The sequence below is a fragment of the Melopsittacus undulatus genome, chromosome 1 (assembly GCF_012275295.1).
Source record: "Melopsittacus undulatus isolate bMelUnd1 chromosome 1, bMelUnd1.mat.Z, whole genome shotgun sequence".
NCBI classification, from domain to species: Eukaryota; Metazoa; Chordata; class Aves; order Psittaciformes; family Psittaculidae; genus Melopsittacus; species Melopsittacus undulatus.
Window position 1 is genome coordinate 9,448,778 of NC_047527.1, and position 17,611 is coordinate 9,466,388.

At 43.1% G+C, this 17,611-nt stretch overlaps 1 protein-coding gene across 1 annotated transcript in view; it reads left to right on the forward strand.

The window, feature by feature from the left end:
• The first annotated feature begins 274 nt into the window (after positions 1-274).
• ADCY8 (adenylate cyclase 8) overlaps positions 275-17,611 on the forward strand; it is a 121,865-nt gene continuing 104,528 nt past the window's right edge. Inside the window, exon 1 of the mRNA XM_034068583.1 lies at positions 275-1,204. Within this exon, the coding sequence (XP_033924474.1) occupies positions 275-1,204 (930 nt within the window). The remainder of the gene's footprint in view (positions 1,205-17,611) is intronic.

Here is a 17,611-nt window from a genome sequence, read left to right on the forward strand (position 1 = left end):
CGGAAGCGGGCAAGGGGCGAGGGCCGCCTGCGCTGAGCCGGCGCAGCCGCCCCGCCGACCCCAGCCACAAACCGGCCCCGCAGCCAACCGAGACACCGGACCCAGCGACCTGCCTATAAATGTGATCCCCCCACCGCCACCTCGCCGCCGCCACCCTTCCTTCGCCATCCCCTCCCTCCTCTCCCGCGGATCCATCCCTCCCCCTGTTCCCCTCCCCAAAGACGGTGCCCCCTCCCCTCCCCCTCCTGTGCTCTGCCCCCCTCCAGTCACCGCCATGGAGCTCTCGGAGGTGCGGTGCCTGAGCGACAGCGATGAACTTTACACCATCAACAGGACTCCCCCCGGCAGCGGCAGACCCCAGCGCCTGCTGTGGCAGACAGCCGTGCGCCACATCACCGAGCAGCGCTTCTTCCAGGAGCACAGCAGCAGCAGCGGCGGCAGTAGCAGCGGTGGGGGCAAGGGCTTCAGCTCCGAGGAGACCTGCTGCCCCAACCACCACCCTCACCCGCCGCACCACCACCACCACCTCCGGCGACAGTCGGCCGGACGGAGTTTGGGCAGCGAGCGCCACAACAACGGAGGCACCAAAGTCTTCCCTGAGCGCACGAGCAGCAGTGGGGACCTGGGCTTTCTGCCCCTAGACTGTGCCCCCAGCAACTCCGACTTCTTTCTCAACTGGGGCTATACCTATCGCGGGGTGATCTTCCCCACTCTCCGCAACTCCTTCAAGTCTCGGGACTTGGAGCGCCTTTACCAGCGCTACTTCTTGGGCCAGCGGCGCAAATCTGAAGTGGTCATGAACATCCTGGACGTGCTGACCAAGCTGACCCTGCTGTTCCTCCACTTGACTCTGGCCTCTGCTCCCATGGACCCCATTAAGGGCATCCTCTTAGGCTTCTTCACTGGCATCGAGGTGGTGATCTGTGCCTTAGTGGTGGTCAGGAAGGACACGACCTCGTACACTTACCTGCAGTACAGCGGTGTGGTCACTTGGGTGGCCATGGCCACGCAGATCCTGGCGGCTGGCCTGGGCTGTGGCCTCCTTGGGGACGGCATTGGCTATGTGCTCTTCACGCTTTTTGCAACCTACAGCATGCTTCCGCTGCCACTCACCTGGGCCATCCTGGCTGGGCTGGTCACCTCTGTCCTGCAGCTCGTCATGCAGCTGGTTATCCCCAGGTTGGCTGTGACTTCCCTCAACCAGGTACCGTGGTGAGGAATGGGTGGGAACTGTCCTCTTTCTCCATCAATCTGGGTGACAGAAGGTGTAGGGTGTCCCAGGAGATCCTCTCCCTTTTAGTCAGGTGCTCAGAGGTTTGTTACCTGGAGAGGAGACCATAGGCAAATACAACCTTCTCCTTTCCCCCTTCTCAGTCTTCCACTGCCTATCCCAAGGTTTCACCTCAAGCTGGAGGTGGGGACACCTCCTAATCACTTTGTTCCCTCTGCTAGTACATTCACTACATTGCTGTCCCTCGAAGTAGCTTTGAGGAGAGGAGGTACTGGAGCAAGCAGGGAGGATGGGTCATTCATAATTCCGCTCCCTTACTCTTCAGTAGTGGTCCATAGCATGAAATGATTCTGTCTTGGCCAAACTCTCCCACTGCTCATCTCTCATTTCACTTGCTCATGACTTTTAACTCTGGATCTGCTGGGAGGACTGGTGCTTCTGTACACACTGCGCAGCTTGAACTGAGCAGTGGGAAAACAGGGGCTAAGCATGCAGCTCTTGTGCAAGGAGAGCAAAGCAATTCAATGGGTGAAATTGGGGAAAGCTCCTCTCGGAGGTTTGTTGCGAGACCCCAGGCTGTCTGTGGAGGGTGCCAAGAAGCCTTTTCTGCGGGTGGTCATGGGGCAAACGTTGTGATGCATCCTTGCAAGTGATGTCTAAGACAGAGTACTGGTTACATGGGAGAGGAGGGGCAAGGGAGGGGGGTGTGCAGTGCAAACTGCTGAGAGGCACCAGGCGAGATGTGGGTCTGAGGAATTAAACCCAGGATTAAGCTGCCTTCACACTCACCTGTCTTCTTCCACATGAAAGTGAGGATGCACCAAACTCCCAACATCCCTGCAAGGCAAGAAAATGATGGCTAACAAGGGCAACTTAGTCTTGGAGATTCTTGCTGCTCCCTTTCCCCCTCCCTTTCCAGACAGTCACATCTTTGCGCTACCAATATTTCACAGCAGATTACCATCGCTATTTGGCTACCTCTGGGAATGAGGGAGAAGGGGGTGGAGGTGCTGGCAGATAGTTCCCAAAGGAGGGAGGGTGCAGAGGAATGTGTTGCTGGTAGCATGTTGTTTACATGCATGCTGGGATGCACAGCTGGGAAGTGACTGATCTTGTACGTAGAAGTTTTGATGATGATGTTTCTTGAGACAAATCTACCTTCCACAGACCCTGGACCTCCTGAAACCCCTGCCCATCCCTGCCTGTGTCCTTCCCCTGTGCACTTGTTAGCTGTTGACTGCCTGACCTCAACTGCCAGTGGCCAGGTTCACCCTGTTTTGTGCCTGGTGAGCCCTGTGAATGCGAGACAAGACTGTGCAGAGTTGCTCCTCAGCTCTTGGTAACGTGCTGATGAATGAGTGGCAGCCACAAGCCATGCCCTGCTCCCTTGCACTGCTAGTGCTGTTAGTGCTGGTCAAATGCTGCGTGAATTATGTCAATTTCTTAATTTATTTCCATGTCCTATACTGGAGCTATGAGTAATGCCCTTCTGTCTGATTATGCATAGGTATCAGCTGTTTAGCAAGTCCACACACACACACACACTTCCCACAGATACCCCCTAACAAAGACATTTCATAGGAGAGATACTAACACCTTCACTTTGCAGTCCGGTACCTTGCCAGTTGTGTGAATGAACTGCCTTTGAGAGGTGCACAATGAGAGATTATCAGCTAGATGACTGCCTTCATGAACTACACGTAGAGATCTCCTTAACGGGATATGCACAGCTCGCCGCACATCGGTGTTGATTTACCCAGGCACCCGCCTTCCCAGAGGCCACTTGACATCCCCTCGTCCCCATCAGCCCTTCGGCTCCAGCCCCGTGCTTTGCTCCCGCTGCGATGCTCGCGGAGCTCCGCCGGTCGCGGACGCGCAACCTGCGCTCAGCCACGGGGAGACCCCAGGGCGCTGTCCGGCAGCGTGGTGCTGAACCGCTGCGCGGTGCGGGGGCTCCCTCCAGCGGCTCCGCCGGGAGCTGCCCGTCACCTCCGCGCCTGTCCGCGGACCCCGCCTGCGCACCCACTCGCGGTGCTGCGCACCTCATGCACCGCCCAGGGACAGGCGCCGTGTCCTCGGCCCTGCGGCTTTGGGGAAGTCTGACCCTGCGCCCAGGTCAGGAGCAGCCCTGCCCTGTTGCAGTGTTGCATCAGAGAACTGCAGAGCGCTTTCAGGTGTTAGTGAATGAATGAAGGCTTTCACGGCTGATAAGGGGTCTATAACTATCACTTTACGGGTGAACACAGAGAATTTAAATGACTGTGTCATCAAGGTTATATAGGAAATCTTTTGGGACAACACAGGTGGTTTTTCAGTTCGCTTCCAACCCTAACCAGTTTATGATTTGTGATTCTATGATTCCATGGTTCTCTGACTTCTTGATCTTACAGGCAAAGCACTCTCTTTTATCACAGGGCTTATTTTCCCAGATAAAATACTGCATTATCCCTTCAGAGAAGCCTTACAAGTCCAAAATGAACTATTTGATTATGTACCAATACCTCGTTGCCATGTTGCTATGCCTTAGGATACAGTCAGCTGCTTATGCTGGACCAAACCCAGGAATTAAAGTATGCAATGAACAAAAAGCAGAGGACAAAACTCTGATCATGGTACAGTGTTCTTTCCACTGATTTTTATGAGCCCAGAATTTCATGCAGAGAAACTACTGAATCCAATTCTGAATAGAAGGAATCATTTACTCTGAAGTCAGTTTATTACCATACCCAATAGCATCCACAGACACTGATCTTTTTCTCAGTCACATGAGTATAAATCACTTGTAAGTCTACCTAAACTCATGAAGATGTAACAGTTCATGCAAGAGGAAAATCAGGTGCTGCAATCTGTTTTCCCTTAATCTCTTTATTAACCTTAGTTTTCGTTGGTAAATATGTTCACAAGCAGTTCAAATCATCAGTAATGCTGAACACAAGCAGGCAGTACTACCACCTGATTCAGCTGTTTGTTGAAGTTAACAAAGTATGCATTGTCATGAATACAAATAATGCCCACTTTTCCCCATTTTTTATTGCAGTAGCACCTAAGAGGTCATTGGATTTTTCCTTCTTTGCATCTCAAAATGAATTTAAACCAGCATCCTTGGTAAAGGTGAGGGAAAAAAGACTGGCTAGAAGTTAGATTAAACCCCCACAATAAACCAAACATGTAGACTCAGTAGTTTTAATCCTGCCAAGTGCTCAGTGCTTATGGGGAGATATGACCACCCTTAAACCCAACTGACCCCAGTACGAAAAACTGAGCAAAGTGCTGCTGCTCAGCCAAGGGAGAGCCTGATGCCAAGATTTAGGTAAAGGCAACACTAGTACTGACTTGACTAGCTTCTGTCAGGAAGCAAATAACAATTGCATGACAAAGGGGAATGGCTTTAAGCTGAAAGAGGGCAGATTTATATTAGATATAGGAAAAAGTTTTTTACTGTGAGAGTAGTGAGACACTGGCAAAAGTTTCCTAGAGAAGCTATGGATGCCCCATAGTGTTCAAGGCAAGGTTGGATGGGGCTTGGAGAAGCTTGGTCTAGTGGAAGGTGCCCATGCGCAATACAAGGGGGTTGGAACTAGATGATCTTTAAGGTCCCTTACAGTCCAAACTATTCTATGATTCTATGATCTTACTGGTAAACAAGTGCATTGATTTGTGTGCCTGGTCAGATACTGCACTAGGAGGGACATATGCCTCTGACATCCCCCAAAATGAAAGTTTCATTTCTATTGCATTTATTCTTGTATCCTCCATGATAATGTATAGAATCCAAAATTTCAAAGACTATTTTTTCCTATATATGTGTTTCAGACATATGGGGAAGAACAAACAACTCAGAGCTCCTTAGTGTTATGTAACATAGGCAGATGATAATATAGATATGAATTTTGACAGGCTTGGAATTATGTAAGCTACAAACATGCTCTGGATTTTAACCCTCTGCTTGGTCACTCTTCATTCACATGAGTAAATTCCAGCAGTCAGTAAGCTTACTTTTGTGAGCAAATCACCTGCATAAGGGATGCCTTGGATGATCAAGTCCTAAATGCAATATATAAACTAAAACTGTAAAAATACATTTAGAAATAACCTTGAAGTGGGTAACATGAATACAAGGCAAACTATTTTTCCCCCCTCTTAGAATCTGTCTTTCCAGGTCTAGGCAGTTCTGTGAATTAATACAGTGATTTTTGCTTGTGTTTTTTTTTTCCCCCAAACCCTCTGTCATGGTTATCAATAGAGTAAAAGGCAGGATTCATGAAATCACAAGGAGTCCCATAGAGATAAATCTATAATTATGCAATGGCAACTGACAGCTTTTACATTCATATTTCAGTTACATATGTCCCCAAATCTGATCACTGATATCAGTATATAAGTATGCACAAAAGACACTCCTCTCTTCAAAATATCTGCCAAATGCTTTTGGAGTAGCTGTTAAATCTCAGAAGTATAAGGATGTTTCCAAGTTGGCTACTGATGAGAATCAGAATCAAAATACTCTACCTATATCCCTGTGGCTGCTTTACAGTGTTATTTACTGTTAACTTTTCTGCCATAGTGGGTGACTTTAACCTGATTGTGTGATTTTAGACTGGATTATGTCCTACTTTCCTTTTATATCCTGTAATATCACCTGACCAGTATCAGTGGGTCACAGCATTAGATTAGAATTGGATACACTTTTGTCTGAAGCAGCTGCATCATTGTTGTGCTAAGTAGGGCAAATGCATTAGTTATATTTACAATTTGGTGATTAATTGCCTTCAGAGAGTTCCTCCAAAATGGATGAACTCAGGCAGAAATATGAATGAAACCTGCTTTTATCAGTGAGTTTCAGCCTACAACAGTTACTGCACAGTGAAAGTTACTTTGCTAGATCTGATATGACACTTTTTTTGCTGTCAGAACACTTCTGAGTTGTTTTTAAAGTTTAGTTTATTGCTCGTTTGCTGTTTCTCATGGCTCAGAAAGAGGCAAACACCATAAAACAGCAGCATCTAATGCAAAATAATCACACATGGGAGCTGCACACAGCTGTTAACAGCAGATCATTCTGGAATGATCCTTAATAGCCTGTATGGAAGACTGAAGGGAATAAATATCTCCAGTCTCCTCTTATTGCAGTTCCCAACCCTATCCATGATGTGAGCTGAATAAGAAAGAAAAAGGCAAAACTAGAACAGTTTAATGGATTCTTCTCTTTCCAGAGGGCAGAGTGGAAGAACTCCTTCCTCCATTTTCCTTATTTCCAGAGTATCTGGCTAAGCACAAGGAGAACTAGAGTGTAAAAGGTGAAATTTAGTAAACATAAAAGAATCAAGCTTTTAAAGTGGTGCTTAGGCTGATGGAGACTCCAAACCTGAAAAGCCATACTCAGTTCCTGCCTAGCATCCCATCCCTGCAAGCACCTTGTTAACATCACATTTAAGGCAGTCTTCTTGCACTAAACTCCCCTTCTGTTTCTAAGCATCCTGTGAAGTGCCTTAATGACTCAGTGTTAGTTTCCATGCAGCCCAGCTAGAATCCAAACACTGTTCCAATGGGAACACCTTTAGCAGTTGTACTACTCACACAGTGCTTGCCTGCTGTCAAAGCCAGATGAGAAGGGGATTGCACTCTTCCTCTGTGAAACAAATGTGGTGATGATGTTCCTAGGATATGGCAGATCAAGGATTTAAACCTTTCCCCCCCAAGAGAGGATTGAAATTTCCCTCTCTATCTGAGCAGAAAATTTCCAAAGCAAACCTTCCCCATTCCTAGCATAGCTGTTCTTTTCTGGAAAGATAAGAAGCTAAGATCCAGCAGGCCAAAAAAAAAGAAAGACTAAACCTGAGTCTGTAACCAACTGATTAAGGAATTCATCTCTGATGATGTCCTTGCTGAACATTTTAGTGTTTTATATAATATGTTATTAAATGATTCCCTCAAGCACATGTCCCAACCAGCAGGCTGTATAGTCTGCTCCCCAGTCTCTGATGAGATGGATCTTAAATCTTTTTCAGTGTTGAAGCTTCCCCAGAGAATTTCTCTCCCTTCTTATCTGCTGCCTATCTAGTTCCTCAAAAGCAAATACAGCCTACAGGGAGGGCATCTCCTAGTGAGGCAGGAGATATTGGATGAGGGGTGAGCCTCCAGTCATTGAGCTGCTGTACGGAAAATATATGGTTATTGTAAAAGTCAATGGGGGTCCCTGTTCAGCTTTTGAGCAAAAAGATACAAGCAGTGTCCATAGGGTGGGGGAAAAAGGGAGCTTGGGGCTGAGAGCCCAAATATATTCACTTCACAGTGAATCTCTAAATCCTGGGGGGAAATGAGGTTTAAGACATACTCCCTATGTGTCACAGTTCCCTCCTAGGTAGCTCTCCTTTCATTCACCACACATTTTATGTTCAATCTGAAATATTAGATTCCATTTGCATGCTGTGGAAGGATCCCTAAGAGCATGGTGACATTCAATACAGGCTTCTAGCTTAAACTTCAGTAGTCATGTGTCTGCCAATGAGGTGCACAACGACCTTGCTTTGTGGTTTTGGAACCTTTGGCCTTTTTTTTTCTCCTAGCCCTTCCTTCAGTGGCAGAGTCTGTTTCACTTGCTCTGGTTTTGGTGCAGTGCAGCTTGTACCCATCCCCAATGCAGAAGAGACCGTAGAGTTGCAGTCTGGCCCAAGGATGGAGATGAATGCAAATCTCTGAGTTAATGGTGCAATGAATCTTTAGCATTTTGGTATCAGCCTCATTCATTCACACCAGGGATAAAGGACACCTGGTTGGTCAAAGGGGATCAGGCACAAAAGTACTGAGCACTTCACATTACTAGGAACTAATTATCTTACTAAAGGATCTTACTAAGGCCTGACTGATTCAGTGACTCCCAACAGCATGATTTAGGGACCTGATGTAAAGCCCACAGAGTGCAAGAGATAGAATCCATCAGACATTAGGATTTTTCAGTGAGCCAAGAAGGTAACTTCTCAGACCCTCTTTAGGGACATCCCTGCTCTGAATCCACATTTCTTCTGAAACAGAACACGAACATGGGCATCCAGCTCCTCCAGGATTGTCTTGTAGTGAGCTTGGTCACTTTTATCTTTCTGGACACCTAGGTCTGTGGACAGAGATATGTGTGGTACTGCCTAATCTAGAACAAACAATACCACAAATGTGCACAGAGTGAACTGCAAAGCCAGCCCCTGGCTGACAGAGCAGTATTTCATTGTGTGGGTTTTGTTTATTAGCAACTATTTTAAGAAGTGCTGCTGTTTCAGTTGCCAGCTTCTTCTGCTGCAAGGTTTCACGCAGTTAGCCCTAGAGGAGAGAGGAAGGCTGCTGAGTTCATTAATTAACCATTGCTGCAGTCAGAAAAACGGCTGAAACATATTAGTGTGAAAAAAAACAAACTAACCCAAGCTATTTTTTTCCCCCAAACTCCAACAAATAACTGTACTTCTCCCAAATAGTCTGTCAGTGTTATCATTTCACACGGTGCTCTCAGTTTTAATCTAGAAGAACAGTAATGCCAGGTATAAATGAAATGCTGTTTGAATTAGTTTGATGGTTTAGTTCTTTTACTTCATTTTTCTTATATAATTTTGATTTCATCATTACTTTACCTTTGGATTTTTCTGCATCTTTATTTCCTTTTGTTTTAACAGCACAGTCCCTTAAAAATAAAATGCAGAAATCCCACTTCAGTGAAATCAATGTAAACATTCAACAGTGTTAGAATCCTAATTAGTAAAAGCAGTTTGTTTCTTTGGAGGGATCTGATCTCCAGGCATTTTATTATTTCTCATTTGCTTCATTTACCTGGCAGTTACTCAGGTGATGGAGCTATCTATTCTGTGCTGCTTGCTTTAGGTCTACCGCAACAGAAGCCTCATCCGTCGATCCAGAGGTATCATCACAATGCAAATAAAAAATAATAATAACTAAGACAATGAATCAGCACAGAAGAATTATATATTATACTGTGTAACAGGTGTTTTATAACTCTGGAATAAGGGTCTTAGGTAACAGAATTACTTAGACCTCATGGCAGTTATTCAAATAACTGTACAAGATCTGGATATGCACATTCTTTTATGCTATGATTCTCTGTCACATGAAAAAGAACCTCTAGTGCTTATTAGAATTAGTAATCTTTATAAACATACTGGAGAGGGTTATGATTGACATAGAAATCATTCCACACGTGCTCAGTGTGTATCTAATTTGATGTGCTGGGTATGTATATTCTTTCAGAGGAAGGAGCAGTATTCACCATGGATTTCAGCTAGGGACTGAGAATGAGGATCATTCCCATTTCATCACTAAATTTATCACTGGCCTGTGCTGATCCACACACATCACTTTAGGTTTCTGGCCTTTATTTGATTTGAAAATTTGCCTTTCTCAGTTGCTGTAATATGTGACTAATACATTCAATTGTTTTGAGGTTTTTGTGCAAAACATGCCCATCATCTTCCATGATGCATCAAAAGAGGAATATTTGACTGACTTCTGTCAGAAACACTTTTTTTGTTAAAAAATTAATACACTGGAAGTAGTGGAAATTTTTGCATATAACTTTACTCTTTCTTGAAAGACCTGGTTCATATAATTCTCTCAAAGGCTGTAAGGTCTGTCCTAAAAGGAGGGACTAAAGACTCTGGTTTTCACTAGTTTGGAAGAGAGGAAGCTGAGAGGCAAACTCATTGCTCTATGCAGTTTCCTGAGAAGGGCAAGTGGAGAAGGAGGTGCTGATCTCCCTGGTATCTGGTGACATGATGCATGGGAATGGTTCAAAGCTTCATCAGGGGGGGTTTAGACTGAACGTTAGGAAACTTTTCTTTGTTAAGAGGGTGGTCAAACACTGGAGCAGGCTTCATAGAGAGGTGGTCGATGCCCCAAGCCTGTCAGTGTTTAAGAGGTATTTGGACAATGCCCTTAATCACATGCTTTAATATTTGGTAAGCCCTGAAGCAGTGAGCCAGTTGCACCAGATGATCATATTAGTTCCATTTCAACTGAAATAGTCTAGTCTACTCTAGCCTACTTAGTCTGATTCCTTTACATTAGTCTGTCTGTGCTGAGGGAACTTTGTAGTAGATGCCACATGCAGAGGCAGACACCTCCTTAGCTAGCTTTCTTCTGACCACACGCTTCTTGCTTTCATATCCATGCAGTAGACCAGTTTCAGTGAGAGGAATGGAGAAATTTTCCACTTTAATTAATTTAATAGATCTATTTCCTAGGATTGGGATGCATTGGTTCAAACTGCCACACCTAGAACTGAGGGAAATTAAGTCCTGACCCATACGTGAATACTGTAAACCTGTGAGTAAGAAGAAATCCCCTCCTTCCTGACACTGAGTGAAATTGTCTGAAGACTGTAGGTCTCAGGTTGAGCTCTGTGCTGCTCAAAGAGTTAAGAAAAATTAGGACACATTTCAGGATTCAGTCAATCCCTCTCCCCAAAGGTTGTAGCTGTATTAATCCCAAACAGGGTGTCTGCATCCAATCTGTCTGATGGGAAAAGCAGGTCTGTGATGACTGCTGAAGTACATGTAGGAATTGTGAAGAGAGGACTGTTTGACCAAGGGCAGAACAATGCCTGTGACAGTTTTGGAGGTTTAGCAGCATAGATGATTACATTCCAAAGACATTCCTTGATGCTGCAAGGATGCAACCTCCCCTACTGCCTGCCCTCCTCTGAATTGTAAAGAAGCTGAGTGGATAGTGTATACTTTTATACCCGATCAAGATGCTAAGTACACTGGGGTTAGTTCTGTTTAATATCTTTGTCAGTGATCAAGATGAAGGGATTGAGTGCACCCTCGGTAAATTTGCAGGACACCAAGTTTTGTGGGAATGTTGATCTGCTAGAGTATAGGGAGGCTCTGCAGAGGTATCTGGAGAGGCTGGATTGATGTACCAAGGCCAATTGTAGGAGGTTCAACAAGGCAAAATGCTGGGTTCTGCACTTGGACCGCAACAACCGTGCACAATGCTACAGGTTTAGGGAAGTGTGGCTGGAAAGCTGCACAATGGAAAAGGACCTGGGAGTGTTGGTCGGCAGCTGGTTGTCAGCTTGTACCCAGGTGACCAAGAAGGCCAACAGCATCCTGGCTTGTATCAGCAATAGTGTGGCAGTAGGGCCAAGGACGTGATCATCCCCATGTACTGAGCACTGGTGAGGATGCATCTCAAATCCTGTGTTCATATCTGGGACCTTCACTATAAGAAAGACATTGAGGTACTGAAGAGGATCAAGAGAAGGGCAACAGAGCTGGTGCAGGACCTGGAGCACAAGTGTGATGGGCAATGGCTGAGGGAACAGGGGGTGTTTAGTCTGGAGAAGAGAAGGCTCAGGGGAGACCTTATCACTCTCTACAACTGTCTGAAAGGAAATTGTAGTGAGGTGGGAGGTGGTCTTTTTTTCTCAGGTAACAAGTGATAGGATGAGAGGAAATGTCACCAAGTTGAACCAGGGGAGGTTTAGACAGGGTATTAGGAAAACTTCCTTCCCCAGAAAGGTTGTCACGCATTAGAATGGGCTGCCTAGGGAAGTGGTTGAGTCACCATCCTTGGAGGTATTTAAAAGATGTGGAGATGTGGTGCTTAGGGACATTATTCAGTGGTGGACTTGGCAGTTAATGGGTTAATGATCGCACTTGCTTATCTTAAAGGTCTTTTCCGACCTAAATGATTCTATGATTCTATATAGTAGGCTGTACTTGAAATATTAAGGAAGCAATATATCCTAAAATGGATGCAAAGATTTGAAGCTGATTCCTCCAAGACCTGAATATCTTTGAGAGTAACCAGTAAAAATCATTTTTTAAGGCCTAGGCAGAGCTTAAGCTGTATGAATGTTTCCCAATGATGTTATTGTAAATATTTTTTTTATCATTTCTAGAGTGCAGCTAAATGCCACTCTGATGCCACAGGAGTTTCCATGTTCTTCCCAGTCCTGAGAGTAAGAGCAGCTTGTTTACAACAGTGGGAAGAGAGGAAGAATTTATTGCATGTATTTTATTTCTGCTAATGTAATTGCTTTTGTCTGCTGTGTTTCAATAGCCACCTGAGAGGCTACAGGAAATGGCAGAAGAACACATGAAATTTTGCATTTTCTATGTGATGGTACAGGATGATAGGGCCTTCAGTAATCTTCTTAATAGCTCTTCATGCTCAGAAAAGATTTTCCAGTGACTTATCACCTTCTTTCCTGTAAAAATGTACTTGTGTCTACTTATTCTTAAGGGGTAGTTTTGCACATTGTCACGATGACAACCACTCTTCTTTGCTATTCTTCCATAGCAAAATATCTTATGTAAGCATTCACTTACTCCAAATCCCATCAACAATCAAAACAATTGACAAGCTTTAAAGAGAGGACTCTCAGAGGTAATGTGACTTTGGAGGATTGTAAAAGGCTGCATCTTATTATGCCAATTATTTAAAAGTCAAGGAAAGCACTCAGATGCATAAAGAAGTGTATAAGTTTGTTTGATGGCCTGAGGCCTTGAAACTTGGCACGGAGAATGTTAAGGTAGCTGTTCTTTTCTCTTCAAGCAGCTGACAAAAATTGGCTGGCCAGATTGTTTTCCATGGCACCAGAACATACTAAGTTCCTCGTTGAATTTACAAATGGGCTATCCACATATCATTTACTGAAGAACTCTTTTTATGATGTACACAAAGGAAGAGTATTTGAGATCACTCGTGGCTTTCTTCTGCAACACAAGACTTCTATAATTAAACTTGACACGGCTGACTTTTTAAAATGCAAAAGCAACCAGTATATCTAATAAAATTGAATAATATCCCATATTTAAATTTCTAAAGGTTCAAAACTCTTCATATATTTGCATATATTTGTATTATATAGATAGAAACACTCAGCAAAAGCAATGCTGTGTAATTTCATGCCTTGCTCTTTTTTTGTAACTTGCTTTCAGGTTCAGTAATTACATTTGCAAGTCAAAATAATATTTACTATGCTCCTAAAGTTTGTGTATCTCTAAAGAGAGTTTATAGGTGCAATTTCAAAATGGAAAATACACACACCATTAATTAAGAGACATTTCTTCTAATTACTATCATTAGAAATTTAAACTATAATCTGGAAATCAAACTGCCATCTTCTGCCTAACAGCAATATGGATTCAACAGCTGGAGATCTTCAGAGAACCTGCAGAATGCTTACTCAGAGCTTAGTGGCCTTTATCATGTAGTGACAATTCAAAGTTATTGGTTAACATCAGGAAGAACAGAGTGACAGAGCACAGGAACAGGTTGCCCAGGGGGGTTTGGAGTCTCCTACGTTGGAGATATTCAAGGCCCGCCTGGACAAGTTCCTGTGTGATGTACTCTAGGTTACCCTGCTCTTGCAGGGGGGTTGGACTAGATGATCTTTTGAGGTCCCTTCCAACCCTTGGGATTCTGTGAATCTCAGACAAAAAAGAGGAAATTTTAGAGTAACCTACAAATAAGGAAAGGATAAAAAAAATCCAAATTCTAAACACACACAAATTCTCACAGACTTTGTATGAAGCCTGTGGTCTACAAAACACGGAAGAATAGGTGGTGGTCATAGCAATTATTCCCAGGATAGTCATTTGGCCTAGAGGCCATTTTTCAGTGTGATCTAGAGACTTAAAAGTACAAGGGGGTACCAAGTGAAGTTTTCAACACTCCACAAGCTGAGGGACTCCTTAAATTACTTAAGTGGTTACAAGAGTATCTTGTGGGACTCCTTAAGTCCCATCGGCTCCCACCAAACTCAATACACAGTCTTACATGGTGCATACAATACAAAACTGGGAGGAGAGGTTGATACACTGAATGGTCTGGATGATTGCACTGCCATTCAGAGGGATCTCAGCTGGAGAAAAGGGCTCACAGGAGCATCATGGAGTTCAACAGAAGGGAATGCACCTATGCAACTCTGTGCATTGGTACAGACTGGCAGATGATCAGCTGGAAAGCAGCTCTGTAGAGAAGGCCCTGGGAGCCGTGGTAGACACCAAACTGATCATGAACCAGCAATGAAAAGATTAATAGTCTCCTGGGCAGAACATTCTCAACAAGCTGAGGAAGGTGATCCTTCCCATCTGCTTAGTCCTAGTGAAACACATCTACAGTGCTGTGGCCAGTGCTGGACTATCCAGTACAGGAGAGATGTGGATATGTGAGTTCAGAGAAGGGCCATGAAAGACCATCTGACAAATAACAAAAGGCTGCGACTGCTGGGACTGTTCTGCCTGGAGATGAGAACATTCAGGAGGGTTAGGAGGGAGAAGGGGAAATCTGGTTAATCATGATGGTCTTTAAACGTAATGTTTTCAGCTGCAGTAGATCCTGCTCATTTTCTCATGTCTCTAGGATGGAGGATTGCTCTAGAGAAAAGGAAGACAAAGGGAGATTGTGACAGCATTCATATATGTACAGTGACTGCTACAGAGAAGAATTGTTGTTTCATCTATTGCTATCAAAAGATGATGGTCCTAAGTTATTGTAAGGAATGTTTACATTAAATAGTAGGAGAAACCTTGTAACAATAACCTAATAATAATTTAAATGACCTAATTTATCTTGGGAGGCTTTACCCTGAGGTATGATTAAGCAGTTTAGAGAGGCATTTTTTTAGGAGTGATTTAAATAATATCCAGGACCTGGACCTTGGGCTAAGTAACCTGTCAAGGTCCTCTTGTGCCCTACTTTCTATAATTAAATGATACTGTCTCCTAATTCTGGCTATGCTGCAAAGTATTCTCACCGCTAGTTCCCAAAGGAGTAAACCATTTTGCATTGCTAATGAATGCTACACTGAGGTTGATGGATTAGTCTGAACTAGTTTTATTGTGTAGACTGAAATACTACAGCATCAAGGATTTATATTTGTGGTTCACTAAGGACATGTTGGATGAGCTATTAAACAACAATATTACTGACGGTACAAAAAAATGGCAGAATCTAATTGCCTTTTCCAAGATGCTAAGAGCTGGTTAACTGTATTGACTGTATTGTCAATAAAGTCCTGCTGAAGGCTAAGAAACAGCAAGGAGTGAACCTGCTGAATAAGGAAGGGTCATTTTTACCCAAAGATAAATATTTTTCAGGTCATCATCAGCTAATTTTTATTTGGCTTTCAATCTTCCTCCTTTTATGTCATTAAGATGGTCTGATTTGTTTTATTTATATATATATACTTAAATATATATATAAATATATTAAGAGGATCATCTGTAGATTCTGTTCATTATATACATTTGTGATACATATGCCACTTAATCACAAAGGATAAAAATTTTCTTGGTTGTTCCTGCTCTAAGCAAGTTCTGTGTATGTTAGAAGATATAGATATTTTCTCTGACATCTTTAGGAGTACAGCTTGCTGTAGAACTATCATTAGATAATATGATACACATGAAAATATTGGAAACAATATAGGCATGTAGTGCCATAAGTAAATACAGAGATTAGTTCATGCTTGCTGAATAGCTGGAGCATTGTTAAGAGGTGGAATAGTCTTGGCTTTTCCTTTGCATATATATCCACCCTACATTCTGGGAAACTTCATAAGATAGTCTCTTGCAAAGTTTCCCCATGTGTAACATCCACAGTGGGTCCATTAGACCTGAGGCTGCTTTCTGTTACTGGGCTGAGCATCCCACTCTGCTGGAAAGCAGGGAATTGGGCTTTTATTTATGAACAGGCATTCCTTCTCCAGAACACAGTTGAAATTCAAGGAACATGGTGGCTAACTTTCTATTCAAGAGCAATGAGCAATAGACTCTAACCTTGTCAGGATATTTTAATCATGTTTTTTCATGTTGTGAAGGGCAATTCAGTCTTTCAGCAAAATGCCTTTATTTCTGGACTATAAAATCGGTATCAGCAGTTCAGAGCAACTATACAGACACTTTTAGTGAAAGATTTTTTAGACAACCATTTCTACTCCTGCCAGATACAGGAATCTCTTTGAAAGATGATTACTTTGAAGATTCATGCTGGGTTTTCTGTTCAGAGTAAAGGATGGTATAGATCACACATGTGAAATACAAGCGCTCTTGTTCTACTAAGTGAAAGTAAGGTGATAGGTAGAGGTAGGTCATCCTGGGTCTTTTTATTGTTATAATCATTTTGAAGATGCACATATCGACATTCTATAGATTAGGATGTGTTTTTTCCAGGAGTTCTTGGATGATCCCATTCAAATCCAGTGGTGCTGCTGCTGTTCCTGCAAGTCCTGGACTAGACTGGCCACCTCTCACAACTGCAAGTCCTGCAATCAGCAATACCTGCCCTTGTGATCCAGCAAAGACTTTTTATTCAACTGATGTCAGCAGGGGTCCTCATCTCCCAGACGCAGGATTTTGCAGCTCTGGGTGGCCACGACTCTTACATTTCAGTTTCCAGTTAAATTCAGTGGAAACTGAAAGCAGAGAGCTATCATATGCTGCCCACATTCTATTGGTGTATTCTGAATCTATATTATCTCTAGGTAGCCACATTTTCACTGCTGAGTGTGACCAGAATTGCTCCAGCCTAAGAAAGGCATTTGCACACCTACAGGGCTGAGCTGCCCAGCAATGCAGAAGTTGCACCTCTTCACTACTAACTAGAAAAAGATAAAAAAAAAGTGAAGATTGAGGGGTTTTTTATATAATCTGACAAGAACTAAAGATTTTAAAATGCACAGACACAGATACACATACTCACTGGTTTTCGTTAAAGAAATACTTTAAAGTAGCCCTTCATAACACTTTTCTAGTTCTCCAAATTTGGCTTGCCCATCTCTAGATATTGTTCCCAAACGCTTTTTAATATAATCTTGTGAGGTATTTAGTCTGACTGGTTCTATTTTTTATATTAATAATTTTTTTCATTAAAGAAAGAAATTATTGCCATGACTTAGATTTTTTCTTATTTTTTATAAACTCTTTGTGGAAATAATACAAAGAAACATGTCAGAAGGCAAGAAAGAAGGCCAAATGAATGACAAAAGTTATTTACAATGCAACTACATTATGTGTTTATTTCATGCATGCTAGATTTAAGCTTACATAGTGATTAATCAAGGTGACCTTAACACACGGATGTGGATGTTCATAAGGATGACAACATGAAGAAGTTATTTGTGCTTGTTCTTGGTTTTACCCAGATTTTAACATAGGTAGCACATGCACGTCCTGTACAGTGTCGGCCATCAGATGTCAGCTTAATATTGACAACTGATATGTTTGTAGTGCTGTCTGTAAGACATGGTTTTAATTGCTTTCAGCACTGCACTATATAAACAGAAAGAAAAATACTTGAACAGTAGGGCCTGTTTGGGGCTTTACTTTCCTTTAGGAACAGAAATTCTTATATTTTGCAATTTGAAACATT